The following is an 18,706-nucleotide window of genomic DNA, read 5'->3' as shown; positions in this document are numbered from 1 at the left end:
TGCCACTCAAGAAATAAGTTAAAAAGACAAATAAACAATGCATGCAAGGTGTTTTCGCTTGCAAGATGTATAAAAATCTGCCAATGGAACAAGGGAAAATTCTCTTGATAAGATTTCTTGAGATAAGATGTAATATTTAGGCCTTTCAAGATAAAAAAAAAGATCCAGAAATTAGCTGGGAAAACTCATTTTGAGCTATATTTGACTAGTATTAGGAAGTGCTCTGTGTCATAATAAGCCTGCAATGCTCAAAAGTAGTATTTTGTCACTTCAAAATGCATTGTCTAAAAAACATTTCTCACTGAAATGTTAGTTGTTAGGTGATTGTGTCTTATATTAAGTGTTATTTGACTAGTAATTAGACAAATATACTTGGTAAGATTTTGCATTTTTACAGTACTGAAAACAATTCTTAAGACGGGTGACAAATTTATGCTTTTATTTTTTAAAAATGCTAAATAATTTCCTAAAACAGCTGGGCACTCTGGTTTTTAGCAACTCTTATGGGAGTAAATATTGCATTTTTGGGGCATTATTTTCAGCTGTGGATTGGCACACATTTCATGCTCTAGCAGCACAAATTTAGGATACATGTGGGATTCACAACAGCACACACAGCAACGTGGCTCACCTTTTATCGAGCTTTGTTTACACAGGTAATTCTTGACAATAGGATGAATTAATTGTTAATTTTGGTCTTTTTCGTGGTATTTGTTGACAATAAGAAAAATATAAAATATCACCAGACTTCTTTTTTATTTAGTAATACTGAGTGAGTATATCCTGTGCCACTGCTATTCAGTTTCAACCTCCACTTTCACAGCTTCAACTCTCTGTCACTGGACCATCTGTCTAAAAGCCTGAGAGGCTCCTGTGTCAGTCACTTTAAGTATCATCTGTCAGTCTCCCCCTCAGCAAGCAGTGTGCCACACTTCGCTCGCGGAAGCTCCTGGATACCACCTCCTTGATTACGATGAATAACGGGGACAAATGACTAACAAAAATCCTATAAAAATAGATGAAATATGAGTATAAAAAATTCTTGATGCAAGCACCAACAGCTGTGTTGGCTGTATAGATTGGGTATCCCATCTGTTTTTACTTATGATATAGTGTATGTATTCTCCAGGTCTGCTGATATTAATGAGAGAGGGCTGCGAGCACTGAAGAATTATGTTTTTCTTTTACACCGTCGGTGTTCTTTACAAGCTTTCACGGAGACATTTACCCTCGTGGTGATCGAGACAAGAAGGACACTTGAGGATGTGGTTTTAAAATGAGAGAAATGGGCGACAGAAACTCCATCATTATCTTTCTTCCCATCAAAGTGCTTTTTGTTTTTAAAGTTCAAACTGTACAGTATTAACATAAACATTGTTTTGGACATACAGTAGTAGCATGCTGAAAATTCACAGTTAAGTCTGAAAATATTTAATTTTTCTAAAGATGGGTCTATATTTTCAAAGCTATGTAATGAGTGCATTTGATTTTAGGAATGGTTACCAATAAATAATAATAAAAAAAAAAGAAGGGGCATCACGTGTCACATGGCGTCACAGTGGAAATTAGAATGGAAACGCCGGAAGAGACTTCTTCTATATCTGTGTTTTGATGCATCAGTTACGGTAAGGGACGCATGATGAAGTGCCTTTTGTTCAAGTCTGCCATCTATAGATAATGGATCTGAAATAAAGTTGATGAAGAAGATGGTATTTTGAACAGGCTATATGGGACTGAAGCCAGGTGCGGCTGTGCGAGACACGGTGAGCACGCGCTCTGTTCCTCCCAGGCCGAGCTTCTCTGCACTGCGCAGGCCGCCGTAGAGCCTGTCTTCCACCGACATGACCATCTTGTCTGTCAGGCTGCTCTCGGATAGAATAGCTTGACTGCTGTTGTTGTTTCTGTTGTTGACTCTCGGATCCATGTGGCTCGTCTGCGTCGTCACCGTGGTCGGGCTAGTTGTGCTTTCTGTAGAGACCTGGCAGCCGTCACCCTCACAACTCTTAGTCGCGTCGGTACCCTCAGAGGTTGTACTTCCTGTGGCGTCTTCCGCGGTTCCTCCGCTTGACGGATCTTTGTTCTCTGCGCCGTCTTTGGCTGCATCCTCGCAAGCCGCAACCTCGCTGGCTTCTTCGTCGGCGGCGCTCGCAATGCGCGAGAGCGTGCTGTGATACCTGGTGTCCAGAGGGTAACCGGCGCTGTCGCCTCTCCGCAGCGGAGTGAACCTCTGCCTCTCCAGAGATGGCGAGTACCGACCCCCGGCGCCTGAACCCGGGTCGCTGTATTGCTTGTGTCTCTGCCACTGCTTCCGGAGGTGAACTCTGGATCGGTGCCTGGAGCGCAGCGGAGAATCCGGCTGGTCGAACCGCGGATCGTGACGGAGGAACTCGTTGAAAAGGGCGTCCGTCTTCTCGTCGATGCTGTAGTCGCGGCGGCGGAGACGGGGTTTGTGGGGACTAGATTGCTGTGGGATTGGCTTCGTCAGCGGAGACATCAGCTGGGATTCTGCAGCTTTCTGAGGATGATGGGATTTCAGAAGCTGATATGGTTCTTGAAGGGTGAGAGACTGGCTGCCGGTTTGAGATCTCTCCTTTGATTTCTCCTCCGTCTCTGTGGTGTCGGTCATCTCGTCCTCCAGCTCCTCCTGGAACAGCTTGGCCTCGATGCTCTCGCACACCGAACCTTTTCTCCCAGAGTTGGTGAAGAACAATCTTCTCTCAGACGCCGACTTCCCTCTTGGAGCTCCAGGAGGCCCAAAAAGCCGCATTTCCTCAGGGTGCCTGGACGGCGCTTCAATGGAGGCGTAGCCGCTGTCCATCTGGAGGAGTTTACGGTTCCCTACCTCTCCTTCTCCCCCGGCTCCACTTCCCGCCTCACTGTCCCCGCCTGACGCCCCTCTGATTCCTCCCTCCAACATCTCTCCCTCCCCTTCTCCCTCTGGCTCGTCGTCCAGGTCTTGGGACAAGCAGCTGTCCAGGCCTGAGCGAGCTCCTGTACCACCGAGGGATGAGACGCTGTCGGCATCGCTGCGGTTCGACTCCCGATCTGTGCTGCTCTGGTCGGATGAGGCGTATTGCTCCAGAGAGGCTCGCAAGCTCCAAATGTCTCTGTAAAGGGAGGGGGGCGCCTCCAAGCTCTCCCGGCGAATCATGAAGGAGGGGGATGAGCCTGAGTCGGCCCTTCGTCTGGCTTCGGCTCCCAACACCACCTCGTCTCCGTCATCTGCCTCACTGTTTTTCCTCACGTCTGATGTCTTTGTATCTTTAGTTGTCCTCCACATGTCTTCAAAGCTTTCCTGCACAGAAGCTCCTTGTTGTGCCTCGAACAACTCGTCATCTTCTATCAAATCCGGCTCGACTCCCGCTGCTTCTGTTCTTATAACTGCGCCGAACTGTGTTTCTATTTCTTCTCCCGTCCCGTTGGCCGTGGCCTCCTCTTGCCTCTGGTTGCGACAATCATTTGTTGGCGAACAGAGATCCTCTCTTCTGGCGCCATTGCAACCACCTACCTCCACCATGGCCTCTAGCTTTAACCTGCACAGATGGAGAACAGTCAGTTAATCAATATATGTGGGAATTTCATGGTGCAAGACATGGGATTTTGGTGAAGGGATGTACCTGCTGAGGAAGACTGAGGATGTGGGTGCTGTGTCGGGGTGAGACAGAGACTCTGCAGAGAGGGACTGGAGGCCGCTGGTCTGGATAGGGGACTGTGGGAAAGAGTCAATGACCTCATCTCGGAGAGACGAAGAGTCGTCTTCGGTGTGATCGGTGGTTTCACTCGCTGCTCTCTGTCTCTGGAAGGGCCTTCTCTTGGGGGATCCTGATGATCACATGAAAAGATAAAATGTCTACTTGATGTTTTTCTTCCGATTTTTTTTTTATTGTAGCTATTTTTTGCATAGTTAGACAAAATCGAATCTCACTCATCAGACCATTTATAACATTTATCCAAACCTTTGGCATCCAGGCTGGCAGCCCGGTGACTGCTGTCAAACTTCCACCTCCTGAAGTAAGGCCCTGCCCCCTCCAGGCTGGCATGGCGCCGCAGTTTAGAGAAGAAATGTAGAACTGAAGTCTGGCCCGGAGCTTGAGTCAACTCTCCTCTCATCCCCCTTTCGCTCTCAGCTTCTCCCCTGTCCCCGATAGCCTCCATCTGACAGAAGAGATGAAGGGAGAGGAGGATGGAGGGAGGGAGGTGATGAGACATTAAGGAGGGGTTGAGGCAGACGAGCCGAGGCGAAGCCCTCGGGGGACGGCAGTTTGTCATATTGTCACTCAGCTGCAGCGATGACTGATGTCACGGTGCATCAGTGGGTCTGAGCCTGTGGCAGCTGCTTTTCACAGCTCTGTTAATATGTGATACAAGTGGATCAATCCTCACCGAGGAATCTATCTGTGCATATGTGCTTCTGGCCAAAGAAAGCAGGCTCACAATTTCACTGTAAAGAAAACATTTAGCGGTTTACGGATTTCGAGGAAATTCTTTTTATCTAAACATAAATGTTTCAAGCAGGAGCTAAAAATATGCTAAAAATGTGAGCTGGCATTCCTGAGAGTCTGACCCTGAAATGTTGACGTTTCGCTGACGACGAGACGCCAGGATGAAAATATTGGTTTTGCCTGAGAACCAAAAACTCAATAAAAACACTGAGCATGTTGTCCCATGATGATGAAGTGATAAAAACAAGAGTCTACAGCTGGTGACTCTGTGAGGCTGTACTTAGGCACAGCCTCACTTTGAGCTGGTCTGGACCAAAGTGGTTGCCCGACCAACCAACAGACACATCATTGCCCTCCAAAGAGTCATGTTTCTATAGTGGATAAAAATGTATTGACCTGTATTATGAAATGACCATTTCATAACTGTCAATACAAAGTGGTGGAAGGTGAAAACTCACTGTCTGGGACCTTGTGTGCTGTGCATTTATGGCTGATGATGCCTGTCTGAGGCCCTGGTCCAGGATGGTGGAGTGATGGGGGTCTCCAGGCAGACCTCCGCTGAGGCTCTGTGCCAGCCAGTCAGGGACTCTTCTCTCAGTGGGCTGGAGAGAGAAATCAACAAAGATGAAAAAAACAACAGTTGTAAGCTGATTTACCTAACAGATTGTTGTCATAGCAACAAAGCTCTCACATCAGGCGTAGCCAGGGGGATCGGTGGCTAACTTTCCTACCTCAAATGAAGTCAGTCTTAATATTTATGCAACAGACAGGCTTAATTAGACTAGTCTAACACCATTTGAAGGCCAAGACTAGTCTTTAACTAAGATTATGCAACTGGTCCCAGATTTGGTGACATGAGTGAGATTAATCCCAGCCAGTGTAAAGTTACCTGGTAGATGGTGAGGGGCAGTTTGGGCGCCGCAGCTTCATTGATGTTGACGGTGCTGCTCTCCGTTGAGTCACACTCCATGATGGTGAGGATCTTCAGGTCACACGGGGCGGGAGGCAGGTGAAGGTGGGTCAGCCGGGCCTTTTTCAGGTGGTGGAAGTCTCCCTCCGTCAGAGTGTACCTGGGAAAGAGGATAAATCATCAAATCTAATTCCACCCAGTGCTCACCCCAATAATAATAATGTAAAAATCAACTGTCGAACTGTACCTGCGTCCTTTGTCTTGAGTCGCCTTCTCCTGTTCGTAAAGCGCCGATTCATTAAAGGAGACTCTGCGGCCAGTAGACCCGGTGGAGACGAATCGTTCTGACTCTCCATCGTGACAGCTCGTAGCGGAGAAAGCGTCTGAGTCATCCAGATGAATGGTGATCTCTGAGTGACAAAGAGAACAAGGACGGGAGAAATAACGTGAGTGACGACAGTGGACCAGAAGACGTGTGTATGTATGAACTTGAGAAAATAACTTTGACCTTGGGTGGGCTGAGAATCCTCAGCATAAGTGGTGTTTGTCTTCTCGGGGTCATCGCTCGCTCTGAAAGGGGGAAAAGATTTTTACTCTTTGTCCCCTTTTCACTGAAAACACAAATGTCTCATCACATCACAGCTTTAATCCACTGCTGTCACAATCACGTTGGCTCCTGTAATCCCGGTGTGTTTGCAAACGAACTAAGCCTGTCGGTCCAACACAGTGTGTCACTGAGCGAGGCGGCACCCACCTGGAGTAGCGTCGTCCACCCATGCAGCAGCGGTGACAGAAGAGGAGCAGCAGGGAGAGCAGGACCAGCGTCCCCCCGGCAAAAGCACTCAGCAGCACCAACAGCAACACATAGTTGTCCACGTGGCCCGCCGACACAGGCACATCCTGATCACGAGCAGCAGAGAACAGATGTTAGCTATATTCAGGCAATACAATGCAATTTTGGGGTACTTGAACTTTACTTCATGCTGATTTAATTCACTACATTTCAGAATGAAATATTGTACTTTTCACTTCAATACATTTAACATACAAAATACAGTATATAATCAATTCTTGAACTTAAAATTATAATAAAAATATAGTGGTTGAATGGTTGAATGAACCAAAACAGTAAGATCAGGTAATAACTCTCCCTGAGAAGAAGCAATATTATGAATGCAGGACTTTTACTTGTATTTTCTCTGTTAATTTTTTTCTTTGATTACTTCTTCCACCAGTGGAGTTCAGTTTATCTGTCAAATACTGGACAATGGAGCTTCTTTGTCCAGCTCATTTGCAGTGTATAAAGATTAAAAAAAATCACACACCAACCAGTTTTCCAATCCCACTAGAAGATTAATCAATTAGTTGTCAACTATTAAATGAAATGCCAACTATTTTGATTATCAATTAATCAGTTTGAGTATTTTTATTTTATTTTTTAAAAGTAAAAATTCTCTGATTCCAGCTTCTTAAATGTGAATATTATCTGGTTTCTTCACTGAATATCTTTGAGTTGTGGAGAGAAAAAGACATTTGAGGATGTCACTTTGATCTTTTGGAAACACTGATTGCCATTTTTCACCATTTCCTGACATTTTATAGACCAAACAACAAATTAATTAATCAAGAAAATGATCAACAGATTAATCAACAATGAAAATAATCATTAGTTGAAGCCCTAAATCCAACCCTACCTCCCTTGGATCAAAGGACACCACAAAAAAAGATATATCCTGAAATATAAATAAAGAATTTGCCTTAAAAGTTAAAAATATAACTTTTTCTTGCTGACAGGAATAAAAATCTAATATTGACAGAAAATATCATGCGTCACTAAAAATATCCAACTTCAAACCCCTGATACTCTCTGTACTGTCACTGTCGAGGTTGCACATCATCAATTTAATTCCCAATACTGTGTTCACACAGCATGGCTGGAGCTCGTAACTCATTCCTTTAACAGCACAATAAGGCAGAAGCGTACATATCTCTGTTGTCACGTTTAGTTGCTGTGAGCTTGCTGGCTGTGTTCGTCCTGCTGGGACAGTAATTGATTCTTCTCCCTTTGAGCTTTGCAGCAATGAAGAAACTCTTTGTCGCATTACGCTGCCAGCTAGGCGCCGTGATATTTAATAAGGAGTGGAATTAACACTGAAAGATTTCCATGAGTCCCTGCCTCCTCACAGTGATTCTTATCCACACACACACTCATATACATCCTGCCTGCATACACACACACATACAGAGTCAACTGCTTTCTACTCTCTCTGATTAATACTCTCAGTGTTGGCTGAGTGAGCTTGGGGATGCTAATCGAAACGTCAGCGAGACCCTTAATTCAATCTCCCAGCTCTTCTCAATGAGGGGGAAATGAGGCCTCCGCAGGCTAAAAATGGAAATCGGAGGAGGATGCAGACACACATGAGCAATCCCCACACCAGACTTTCCTGGCTCTTCTTCCGATATCAGTTTCAAAAAGAGAATGAAAATAATTGGCCTCTTTTCGCCGTCACAAAGGGAATATTCATCTATTGCAACATTTAGCGTTACATAATATATGAAAATGTTAAAGGTTGTCATCGTGCGCAGATTTAAAGGAGACCGTGGAGTGGAGAAGCTCCTCACTGAGCAGAAACCGACCTTTAGATGATGATGGCCTTGACGGGAGCAGCAGCAAGGTCATTAAAGGTCATTTGAAAGTTGGTTTGTCCTCCTGATACAACCGTAGAAGGGAACATTGGTACATTTTTCTTAATAAGGCCAAAATTACACGAACTGCCTCCTTATCTATGTTCTCTACTGACTCCTAAAACTATCAGTAGCTGCAACCCTCGGTCATGCGGACAAATTATGCGCTCAAAAGTGAAAGTGCTTTTAAAGTTTTTGCACCCTCATCATGGTGTGAGCTACAGAGTCTCTTTAAACTAAATGATGTTATAAGCATGCACAATTTTAAAACAGGACTATTTGAACACTGAATGTAGGCTACATGTTACTGAACACTGCTAATCCATTGGTTGATGCAATTTGCTGTTTTTTTTAAGTCTGTTACTTGTCTCTTTTATGGGAATTTTGTATGCTGAAATTTTGGCCAGGACGCCCTTGGAAAAGAGATTTTAAATCTCAATGGGAATAATATCCTGGAAAAGGTTAAATAAAAAAATAATTAATGAATAAAAAAAACAAAGTCTGCTGCTGACTGCATGTACAGACACTATAGGGCTGCAACTAATTATTATTTTCATTAATCTGCCCGTTACTTCGATAGGATAGGATGAACTTTTATTAATTCCTCAATCAAACACTTTGTCTATAAAATGTCAGAAAACGGTGAAAATTATATTTGTAGGTTTTTTCAATTTCTAGTTTGCTTTCTCCAACTTCCTTGTTTTGTCTGACAATCAGTGCAAAACCAGAAAATATTCAGTTTACAGCAGCAAATCCTCACAAATGGAGAAGCAGCAAACAGATAATGTTTGACATTTTAATTGAAAAATGACTGAAACGATTCATTTTCTGTTGACTAACTAATGCAGTTGGATTAGGAAACAGAGGGCGCGTGTGTGTGCGCGCGTGTGTGTGTGTGATAAAGAGTTGGTTTTGGGTTGACTCTGCTTTACTGTAAATAGTAAAGGCACTTCTGTGAGACAAAGCATCAATCAGTCTGTGTCAACCTCAACCACAAGCTCAATCCAACAGCAAGCCAGTCACGAGATCGCAGCTGAATAGAAGAAACTGACATTTTCTACTTATAAAACCAGAAAAGGTTGATGATGATTATGTGCGTTGGTGCGAATGAGAACACCTTTTTTTCTTGAAACCTCAAACCTGCTTCAGGCCTGAACGTGTTAAACTAAGTCTCATGTAACACACACACATTCATTAGATGCTGTAGTGTACAGTATAATGTGTTTGAAGCTGAATGTATGTGTGTCTGTGTAAGAATAACGTCTCCATCACAACATGCCTTGATACACCCCCAGTTACACACACACACTCAGTCACAGCGTCTGTAGCTTAATGAAATCTGCTGTTTTTACCAGCTCAGCCAAACAGGAAGAACAACACAATCAATCAGCTTGAGCAGCGAAGCCTCTCGCCAGTCTTTAGACCATGTTTCTAACACACACTGTCGAGGCAAACAACAGTCAATTCTCCCTCTGCACAGACAGCTTTAACTGTCCGATAATCACCGCCGCTGGCTCAGATATCCCCCCCTGGCCTCCGGGGGCTACATGGCACACACAGCCAGCTGCACACTCAGTCCGGTTTTTGAGTCAAATCCTCTTTGGATACAGATCAAGCTGTCCTCCACTACAGCTCCACCTGGGATATAATACCTGTTACTGGGACATTGTGGTGTGTTTACTGTGTCTACCTATTAGTCTTGGCTGAGGTCCAGTTTGATCCGTATAAAGTATAGTGGATGAGTTGTCACGTAAACACCAGCTGATGTGAAGGTGTAGAGAGTGTTGAGTGTTGATGGTGTCGGAGACGTAGCGGTATACTCACAGTGGAGTTCTCAGTCAGACTTGTCAGAACAGGCAAATCATTGCTCATGGTCCAGGTCAGCGTGTGTTAACCCTGCAGAGGATGGAGAAAGGGAAGTCAGACAGAGCTGCCGCTTCTTTCTAGACAATAATACAATTATTTCCTGCAGCAAAGTAAAAGTGCAGGTACTATACTATACAGTATCTTATTCCTCTGACCACCATTGTCGTTTAAAAACTATTAAAAACACATCAATGAGCCACACTGTTGCACCAGGTGACATATTCCTTCATTACAATGAATGTGGGGACTGTAGTTTATTTTGACTCAGTAACACACACACGTCCTGCTGCCATAAATAAGCACCAGATGTGTATTAATCCACAGCTGTAAACAGTCCCCAACAAAAACACGATTTCCTCCCGTTTGAGTAACATTTTCTAAAGACTACAGTGGCCAGCTGTTTCAGGAAATGATTTAGCCTGTTTTAGAAATGTAAGTGTGCATTGATTTAAACCTGCAGTAGGCAGAAAGTTTATGGTATCATTGGGCAAAAATTCCATCATAACCTTTCAGCATATTGTAATTGAAGTGTTCTGAGAGAAAACTAGACTTCTGCACCTCCTCATGGCTCTGTTTTGAAGGCTTTAATATAATCTAGCCCGGTGACGGGAGACTTTGACCAATCACAGGTCATTTCAGAGAGAGAGAGCGTTCCTATTGGCTGTTCATTCAACGGAGGCAGCTGTCAATCACTCGCGAACTCTGATCAAACGGTCAAACTAGGCAGCGCTGATCAAATATGAATCAATATTCTGTTACTGTAATGCCTATTTCTCTCCTCAAATGTTTTCATAAACATCTTGTAGTGTACTGTTTAGCTGTAAAAAGAGAACGTTTGCTCCGGCTGGTGGGCGGTGCTTGGTATTTTCTCAACTTTTCTCCACATGGCGGCCGGGTCACAAACTTTCTCATTTTACAGTTAACAGTTACAGGCAATAGATGTGCTCTGAATTTCGAATTAACCTATTTTAGTCACTAGCTTTACAATTTTACTGTTTTTTTTTGTCAGAAAAGTTACACCAGTGTATCTTCCTGGTAATGTAAATGATTATTTGAAACAACATTTATCAAGAAGTGAGATCAAATTTACAGAAAATATAACTTTAAAAATGTTTTAGCATCCAGTCAAACATTTCGTGGGTCTCTTGGGTTGCACTGAGCAATTTTAGACTCATGGATTCAGTATTTCTAATTTCCTGACTACAGCCCTGACTGGGGCAATGCTTCCTATTTATATATATATATTTGCACTTCCATGACATTGGAGGATTTGCAACGGACAGATGGTCAAAACCGGTACAGCAGAGGCTAAGATATCGTCACTTTTTGTCTAATATGACAATGTCTTTCATTAAACCCTCCATGCTTTCTGTTACAATTTGCATCCATCTCAAGCAAAGTTAACCCTGATGACATCACCAAAGCAACAGAAAGCATTACTACACAACAGGCTGAACCGTAGCTGGGCCTCTTGTTTAAAATTGGTGTAATGCCCCTTTAACACACTGAAATGACATAAACCTAACACTTGTCTGGATTGAGTGCTGTACATTAAACCCTACTGATGTGTCTAAAGATTTACTGACATCTCCTGACGATGGACCATTATACACACACACAATATCAAATAATACTCAAGAATCTCTCATCTCCGTCTTTAGACTGCAGTCTGTGAAATGAGACGTGTGGTAAGAGAAGGAAAAAAAGCTGACAGATCATAATCATTTACACCGAGTGCAGCTTGTGTAACATCAGTCCATGGTTGCATTCCTTACACATAGTGGTAACACTGCTGCACATTCCCTCTCCATGTGAGAGTCATATTTTATGTAATATCTCATACAGCTCAAGGTAACAATGACGAGGACGAAGCTCTGAATAGCAAGAGCACACCGACAATAGAGAGCCACAGACAAATCATGCTGAATATTGGTAACACGTTACTTTAATATAATAAATTATTTAACACAGTATGATGTAGTTGTAAGCAAATACAAGGTTTTTTTTAATGTTTATTAATGTACGGTATTTGTTAAAAAATTTAAATATGTTGTATCAACATTTTATATTACAGCTGATTTAAACTATTATATATTTACTGATTATACGTGATAAATAGGGGACTGGGGACTTAAAGTAACACTGGAAGTGTATTAATGAAGGATTACAAGATTCTGCCTGATATTTTATTTTTATTTTGACATGATTCATTCTCCCTCGAGACAGATGTGTTGAAAACATCTGTCCTCTCTTGGGACTGAAAAACAGTTAAAATGATTTAAAGCTACCTTGCAGAAGAATTAAATGGTCTTACGCATTATATTGTCCAAGGTCTCAAAATGTCCTTGCTGGTGGACTTACATTTTCCTTTTCTTTCTTATTACAGCCAAGATAATACACTAAACCACACTTAGAGAATTGGCTTTAATTTTATTTTTTCAAAGCAGAAGCCCATTTAAATAATTTTCATATAGTAAATGACCTGTTACAGCAAAGAACCTGCAATTAATGCTGCCAGTCCAAACTCATTAATAGCGTCATGCATCTCTGACATGAAATAGTATAATATATAATGTTGATCCATGGTGTGTCAGTCATGACAAACTCATGCTGTGAAGCCAAACAGTGTTCAAACCAACACAAAACTTGATTTTAATTCTAATTGAGGTGCCAAAGTTTCCCAAAAAATACCAAATATATCCTGCTGAATGGCTTTATCCTATACTATACATTTTTCCTATGCTGAACATTTGTGTTCTAGTAATTAAATGGTGCAGCCATGAAAAAAAAAAAAAATGTACCGTGATGTAAACATCATCAATACACTATTTCACTGTCAGACAGTGTGGAATAAGATGATTTAAAACTGCCCGAGGGGAAATAAAAGGAGGAAAGTGTGGGTTAATGGGTTTTTAATATTTGAATCATCATTATGCTACTTTTGAGAATAATAAATGTATCATAATTGCATTTTTTGTTTGTCACATTATTATTATGATTATACTTATTAAGAAATACTCAAAAATGTAATTAATAAAATATATATTTATTATTTAATCATTTCATTTAATTATGTATTCATCAATTAAGAGTAACTTTTTTCCTATTAGTCTAATTCGTCATTCTTAAAGTTGTAGATATAGGGATGCACCGATCTGACTTTTTCAGTCACAATACCGATACCAATACCTGGGCTTTGGGTATCGGCTCATACCGAGTACCAATTGACTTAAACATTACTTTTTCTAGCTTTGTAAAAATAAACGTAACAAATAAATACATAGGTATACATTTCCTGATTGTTATTTATTATTGAAATTATAAATCGTACAGCAGCAACTTGGTAAAAATCTTTAAATTATCAAGAATTACAAATGAAGTGTTCAACCTTTTCAATGCAGCAACAACAGGAATTCAAATTCCAGTATGTAATGTATATAGTATATAAACATAGAATTGAATTGAATAGATCGGCCTCATTGTCACCGATACCCTATCCAGCTATTTGAGTCAGTATCGGCCCGATATCCGATCCGGTATCGGTATCAGTGCATCCCTAGAAAAGTAGTAGTAGTAGTAGTGGTAGTAGTAATAGTAGTATAAATGGCCTCATCTGGCTCTATACACTTTCTCCTCTGCTGAACATTTGTGCCCTAATAATAGCAGGCTATAACTAATATTAATTAGGCTAATAATGTTTGACTTCTTTGCATCATAATCATCTGATTTTAATAAGTATAAGTAACCAGAATAGAATTGAAAACACTGACCCCGACTGGTGGAGAAAAAATACATCCAAAGTGTGTGTGCGTGTGTGTGTGCGTGTGTGTGCGTGTGTGTGTGTGCGTGTGTGTGTGCGTGTGTGTGTGTGTGTGTGTGTGTGTGTGTGTGTGTGTGCGTGTGTGCGCGTGTGTGTGTGTGTGTGTGTGTGTGTGTGTGTGTGTGTGTGTGTGGCTCCTCACATCATCATCATCTCTGGCTTTAACAGCAGGCAGACAGACAGGCAGACAGACAGACAGACATACTTTCATTCCATTAGTGGATTGTAGTGATGCTTGTGGTGTTTACACCCTTATAAGCACCATCAGGTTACATGGAGGGAGGCGGAGGAGGAGGAAGAGGAGGAGGAGGGGTCATATCACCCTGACGTGTGTGTGACTGGATGCTGATGTTGTCCAGATGTGCTGCTGTATCTTACGGTCTATAGAGGCGTTGAGGTGTTGGAGCAGCTTCTTCCTCTACAGCGACCCGCTGCAGCCGGCGTTGCTCAGCAGCAGCAGCCTCATCAGCATCAGCAGCAGCATCTTCCTCTCTCCTCCGAAAACCCGCCGATCAGAGCTGTCCAGCATCATCTCTGCGTCGTCTGCTCTCAGCCTGCATGCGGGGAATAAAATCACCATCACAGGATGTCAACCCACATGTGCCTGGGTCAAACATCTCTCACTAAAACCACCTCGATTATCTTTGAGACATCTTATATAATAAAATATAGTATAGCACATTGTAGCCTGCATAGGTCCGTGAAGTGGTGCTGATGAGAGCGGGATGAGATGTGACTCACCCGGCTGTAGACTCGGTGAGAAGCGGCGGTCCGGTCCACCGGCAGCCTGCTGCTCCGTCTGCATACTTTAATTTGGGCTTCAAATGAAGACTGTAGTTATGAATGAAACCACACGCGATTAGACACACCCACCGCCCGCTCCCTGCGCACCACGTGACCAGCACTGACGACGATGATGGTGGTGGTGATGATGATGATGATGTGAGACGGAGGAGAAAACCTCATTCAGTTGCTCATGAATGGCAGCAGCTGACAGAGCGATTGATTGGTTGGCTATATGGGATTTTTTTTTTTTTTTTTTTTTTTTAGTATTTATCTAAGACATTCTAATAATGAATATCTTAATATTTTTCAATTTGCTGTGTTTGACTCTGTTTCTCTTTGTTGCGCGACATAATGCAGGGAGACAGCTGGATGTTGTGGATTCTGTAATCTCACGTTTCTCCACCTGGTGGCAGCGTTGCACTGTTGTTTTCAGGTTAAATATACTTCAGAGGGAAGTTCTTCATGCAGCTTTTTTTTCAAAGTCAGATCCAGTCCAGACTCACAACTAAATAAAGAAAATTAATTCAAATTCAATAGAACTCATCCAAATTAGAGACAAGATTGTTCTCTCAAACGAAAGGTTTGATCCTTAAATATGGTTATCTCAATTCAAGTTTCCAGCATCACAGTTCCGCAGTGCAAAACAAGTTAGTAAAAAGGCAGTAAAAAAGTTAGTAGTGCAAAGTACAAAAAAATATACCAGATATAAAAATACAAGGAGATGAAGAAAACTGTTAAAACTGAATATAGTGCAGGGTAACAACTGAGATACACGACTATTAAAAAAGTGAATATAGTGCAGAAGAAACTGTTAAAAATGAATATAGTGCAGGGTAACTCCAGTAGCTTAGTCTATGAAAGTGCACTGTGTGCATTATTATCTGTCATGCAGACCGTCCTCCTTTGTCCCCCTCTCCCCAGAGAGGTGTTGTACAAAGCAGCAGTGGGTAGAATTGATACTATAAATAACTATGATTAAAAAAAGCTATTTTTATAAAACGGTCACTATATCCTGACAATAGTGCATGAGACAGGTAATCTGAAAAACAAACATGTGTCCTCCGGTACTCTTAATGGCATCTGCAAGATTTCACAAACCGGAGGAAAACAACCAATCAGAGCCGAGCTGGAGCCTGCCGTCTCTGAGCAGCTGTCAATCACTCGCAAACTCCGTTCAAACGGTCAAACTAGGCAGCACTGATCAAATATGAATCAATATTTTGTTACTGTAATGCCTATTTCTTGCCTCAAATGTTTTCAGAAACATCTTCTAGTGTACTGTTTAGCTGTAAATGAGAACGTTTCTGACCATGTTGAGATCAGTTGAGGAAATACCAAGCACCGCCCACCATGCTTGATGATTGATGCACCTGCAGTTTGGGTGCATGTTTAGGCCTCTTTGATGATTTATGCCCATTAGAGCTGCAACGATTAATCGATTAGTTGTCAACTATTAAATTAATCGCCAACTATCTTGATAATTGATTAATCGGTTTGAGTCATTTTTTAAGAAAAATTCCCTGACTGCAGCTTCTTAAATGTGAATTTTTTTTGGTTTCTTTACTCCTCTATGACAGTAAACTAAATATCTTTGAGTTTTAGACAAAACAAGACATTTGAGGACGTCATCTTGAACTTTGGGAAACACTGATCAACATTTTTACCATTTTATAGACCAAACAACTAATCAATTAATTGAGAAAATAATCAACAGATTAATCGACAATGAAAATAATCGTTTATTTGCAGCCCTAATGACCGTGATAACCCTCCTTTCTTAAGAGTGTTTGTAATTTGGTTCAGTGTTTAGGTTTTTTACATCATATGTTTACATTATTTTGTCTAAACCTTGTGTATTTTTTATTTTCTACACTATTTCACACTCATGTTCTAATCCAAAAAGGCTTCTTGCAATCATCCCCTCTGCAGCGTACATTCCTGTGTGATGTAGACATGAAGGAGCAGCACAAATGGAAAATGCGTCAGCTAGAACGGGGCAGGAGGTCTAATCTGCGTCTGTGTGATAACAGAAAGCTGGAGGACGATGTCTGAGTTAGAAAGTCAGAGTCAGACATGTGAAGAACTCATCTCGTGTTTCTGCACAAAGATTTCCCCCCCCCAAAACTTTAGCAAACTAGACCAAAACTCCAACAGCTGGTTGAGTGACAGAAATAACAGCACACATGAGCAGTGATTACTTTGATTCGACTGAGGGAATCAGTTCAGAGCCAACAAAATGACCCACATGTATTTTACCCACTGGAGTTAACCGACATAATGAAGTCTGTTTTAGGAGTGAGGTGTCACATTTTTTGGATAGACGCAGAAGAGATGCTGTTGATGCAGGAATGTGACCACATGACCTCATATGTCACGTCTGTGTAGACTGCAATGACCTCTAATGTCTTCTCAGACTATGTGTCTTACATTCCAGTAGGTTTTTATAAGCTCCTCAGTCTCTTTTCCGTTTGTTTAAGAGGATCTAATTCACCCTACGAGCAGAAAGACAGCTCTTCAAACATCTGCAACATAAACACAGCATATGGTTTTCAAGGACTTGGGACTTGTTTATACACTTTAGAAGAAACTAAATGTTGCCACTGTGGGCACAGTCTCTGAGAACAGCTGCAGCTTTTAGACCCCTATATACAATTATTAGGGCTGTCAGCGTTAACGTGATAATAACGCCTAAAACGTTTTTAACGCCACTCATTTCTTTAACACATTAACACAAAGGATCTTTCAGAGGATGTTGCTAGAAAGCTAGAGTGAAAGTACTGGTATCATATGAAATTAGAAAACCTAATGAATCCATCGGTACCAATTTTGTCATACTAGCTTTTTGCGAAGGAGGTTAAATAAGGCTCCAAACTTATGCTAAATTTTGGCGGGGAAAAAACTATCATGGCCATTTTCAAAGGGGTCCCTTGACCTCTGACCTCAAGATATGTGAATGAAAATGGGTTCTATGGGTACCCACGAGTCTCCCCTTTACAGACATGCCCACTTTATGATAATCACATGCAGTTTGGGGCAAGTCATAGTCAAGTCAGCACACTGACAGCTGTTGTTGCCGGTTGGGCTGCAGTTTGACATGGTGTGATTTGAGCATATTTTTTTAGGATATAAAGTAATGCTTTTTAGATCAGTGAAGAGCCTTAAGTGCTTCTGTATTTGCAGACAACGCGACAGCCATTTGGTGATTTCCTCACTTTATCAACAACACTCTTGTTGAAATATTCGGGACTTGATTCCTCCTCACATGCAAATGTTTTCATCCCTGAAATTCCAGCGACGCTAAGGTGTAACATACCAGAGGATTGAAACATCTGGGAAATGATGCCAGGAAGGGCTGTATAGGGGGAGTGTTTCACTGTGTGTGTGTTGCTGGATGTTTGACGTCAGAGCTGCGTCTGTGCATGCTCTGGAGAGCAGGACATCCTGTGGAATTGTTCTCAGCGAGGCCCGAAGAATGTAAAGCAGCAACCTCTCCCTTTCTCACTCGTCTCGGCGAAACGTTGGAGTGGCATGCTGCCATAGAAATGTGGGGGAGGCTCAGGGAGGGAGAGAGGACGAGATCTCCATCCCAATCTCACTGGGACATTGAGTTCATTAAGTCACTTAAAAGGAAAGGAAAACAATCGAGTATGGGATTCCTTTTGAATTCCAGTAAAGATTAAGAGGAAGTTATGGTTTCAAATGTTATTTACTGTGTGTATGTGTGTAGCTCTCATATTTCTGGAGCATATGAATCATTAGAGAAAGAAACAGATGAAAATACTCCACGGAAACAGCTATGCAACACATAAAACAGAACAGACAAGGAGAAGATTGATAGTTGCTGTTTTTCCTGAACATTCTTCACAGACAAGAAAAGACACCGTGAGGCAAACATGTCTGCATTCAGGAGAGGAGTGAGTGTGGGGGTGAGGAAGAGAGGTAGGTGATATGGGAGTGGAATGACGCAGGCTGGACAAAGCGGGGGAGTTGTGGGTGCAGCTATTTTTAGCTACAGTGTGGAGACACATATTAGCTGCATTTCTCTGCCCTATCCAGGCTTCCTACGTCACTTTACTCCAAGCTGGTCCTCTCTCTGCTGTGAGTCATGTGACAGGTGCAGCCCTGAGATCCTGCTGTGGACAAGAGGTGGGACACGAATACTAAACAGCAGAGGATGAAAAAGACCGCAGAGAA

At 42.1% G+C, this 18,706-nt stretch overlaps 1 protein-coding gene across 1 annotated transcript; it reads right to left on the bottom strand.

The window, feature by feature from the left end:
* Nucleotides 1-1,326: 1,326 nt before the first annotated feature.
* LOC119498201 lies at nucleotides 1,327-14,785 on the bottom strand. The gene is made up of 11 exons (XM_037786794.1): nucleotides 14,468-14,785; nucleotides 14,105-14,280; nucleotides 9,865-9,936; nucleotides 6,107-6,252; nucleotides 5,861-5,922; nucleotides 5,600-5,762; nucleotides 5,332-5,512; nucleotides 4,901-5,044; nucleotides 3,957-4,155; nucleotides 3,618-3,822; nucleotides 1,327-3,533 (listed from the first exon to the last, which is right to left on the bottom strand). The coding sequence occupies exons 3-11, from the start codon at nucleotides 9,910-9,912 to the stop codon at nucleotides 1,724-1,726; spliced, it is 2,958 nt and encodes a 985-aa protein (XP_037642722.1). The 5' UTR covers nucleotides 9,913-9,936; nucleotides 14,105-14,280; nucleotides 14,468-14,785; the 3' UTR covers nucleotides 1,327-1,723.
* Nucleotides 14,786-18,706: the final 3,921 nt, after the last annotated feature.

The sequence above is a fragment of the Sebastes umbrosus genome, chromosome 12 (assembly GCF_015220745.1).
Source record: "Sebastes umbrosus isolate fSebUmb1 chromosome 12, fSebUmb1.pri, whole genome shotgun sequence".
Taxonomy (NCBI): Eukaryota; Metazoa; Chordata; class Actinopteri; order Perciformes; family Sebastidae; genus Sebastes; species Sebastes umbrosus.
This window is presented reverse-complemented; position numbering and strand designations above follow the sequence as displayed.

Coding starts and splice junctions, on each gene's coding strand:
- LOC119498201 (XM_037786794.1), bottom strand. CDS start 9,912: ATGAGCAATGATTTGCCTGTTCTGACAAGTCTGACTGAGAACTCCACT. Junction 5,763..5,860: donor GGATTCTCAGCCCACCCAAG/GTCAAAGTTATT, acceptor TTTGTCACTCAG/AGATCACCATTCATCTGGAT. Junction 3,534..3,617: donor TCCTCAGTCTTCCTCAGCAG/GTACATCCCTTC, acceptor CCATCTGTGCAG/GTTAAAGCTAGAGGCCATGG.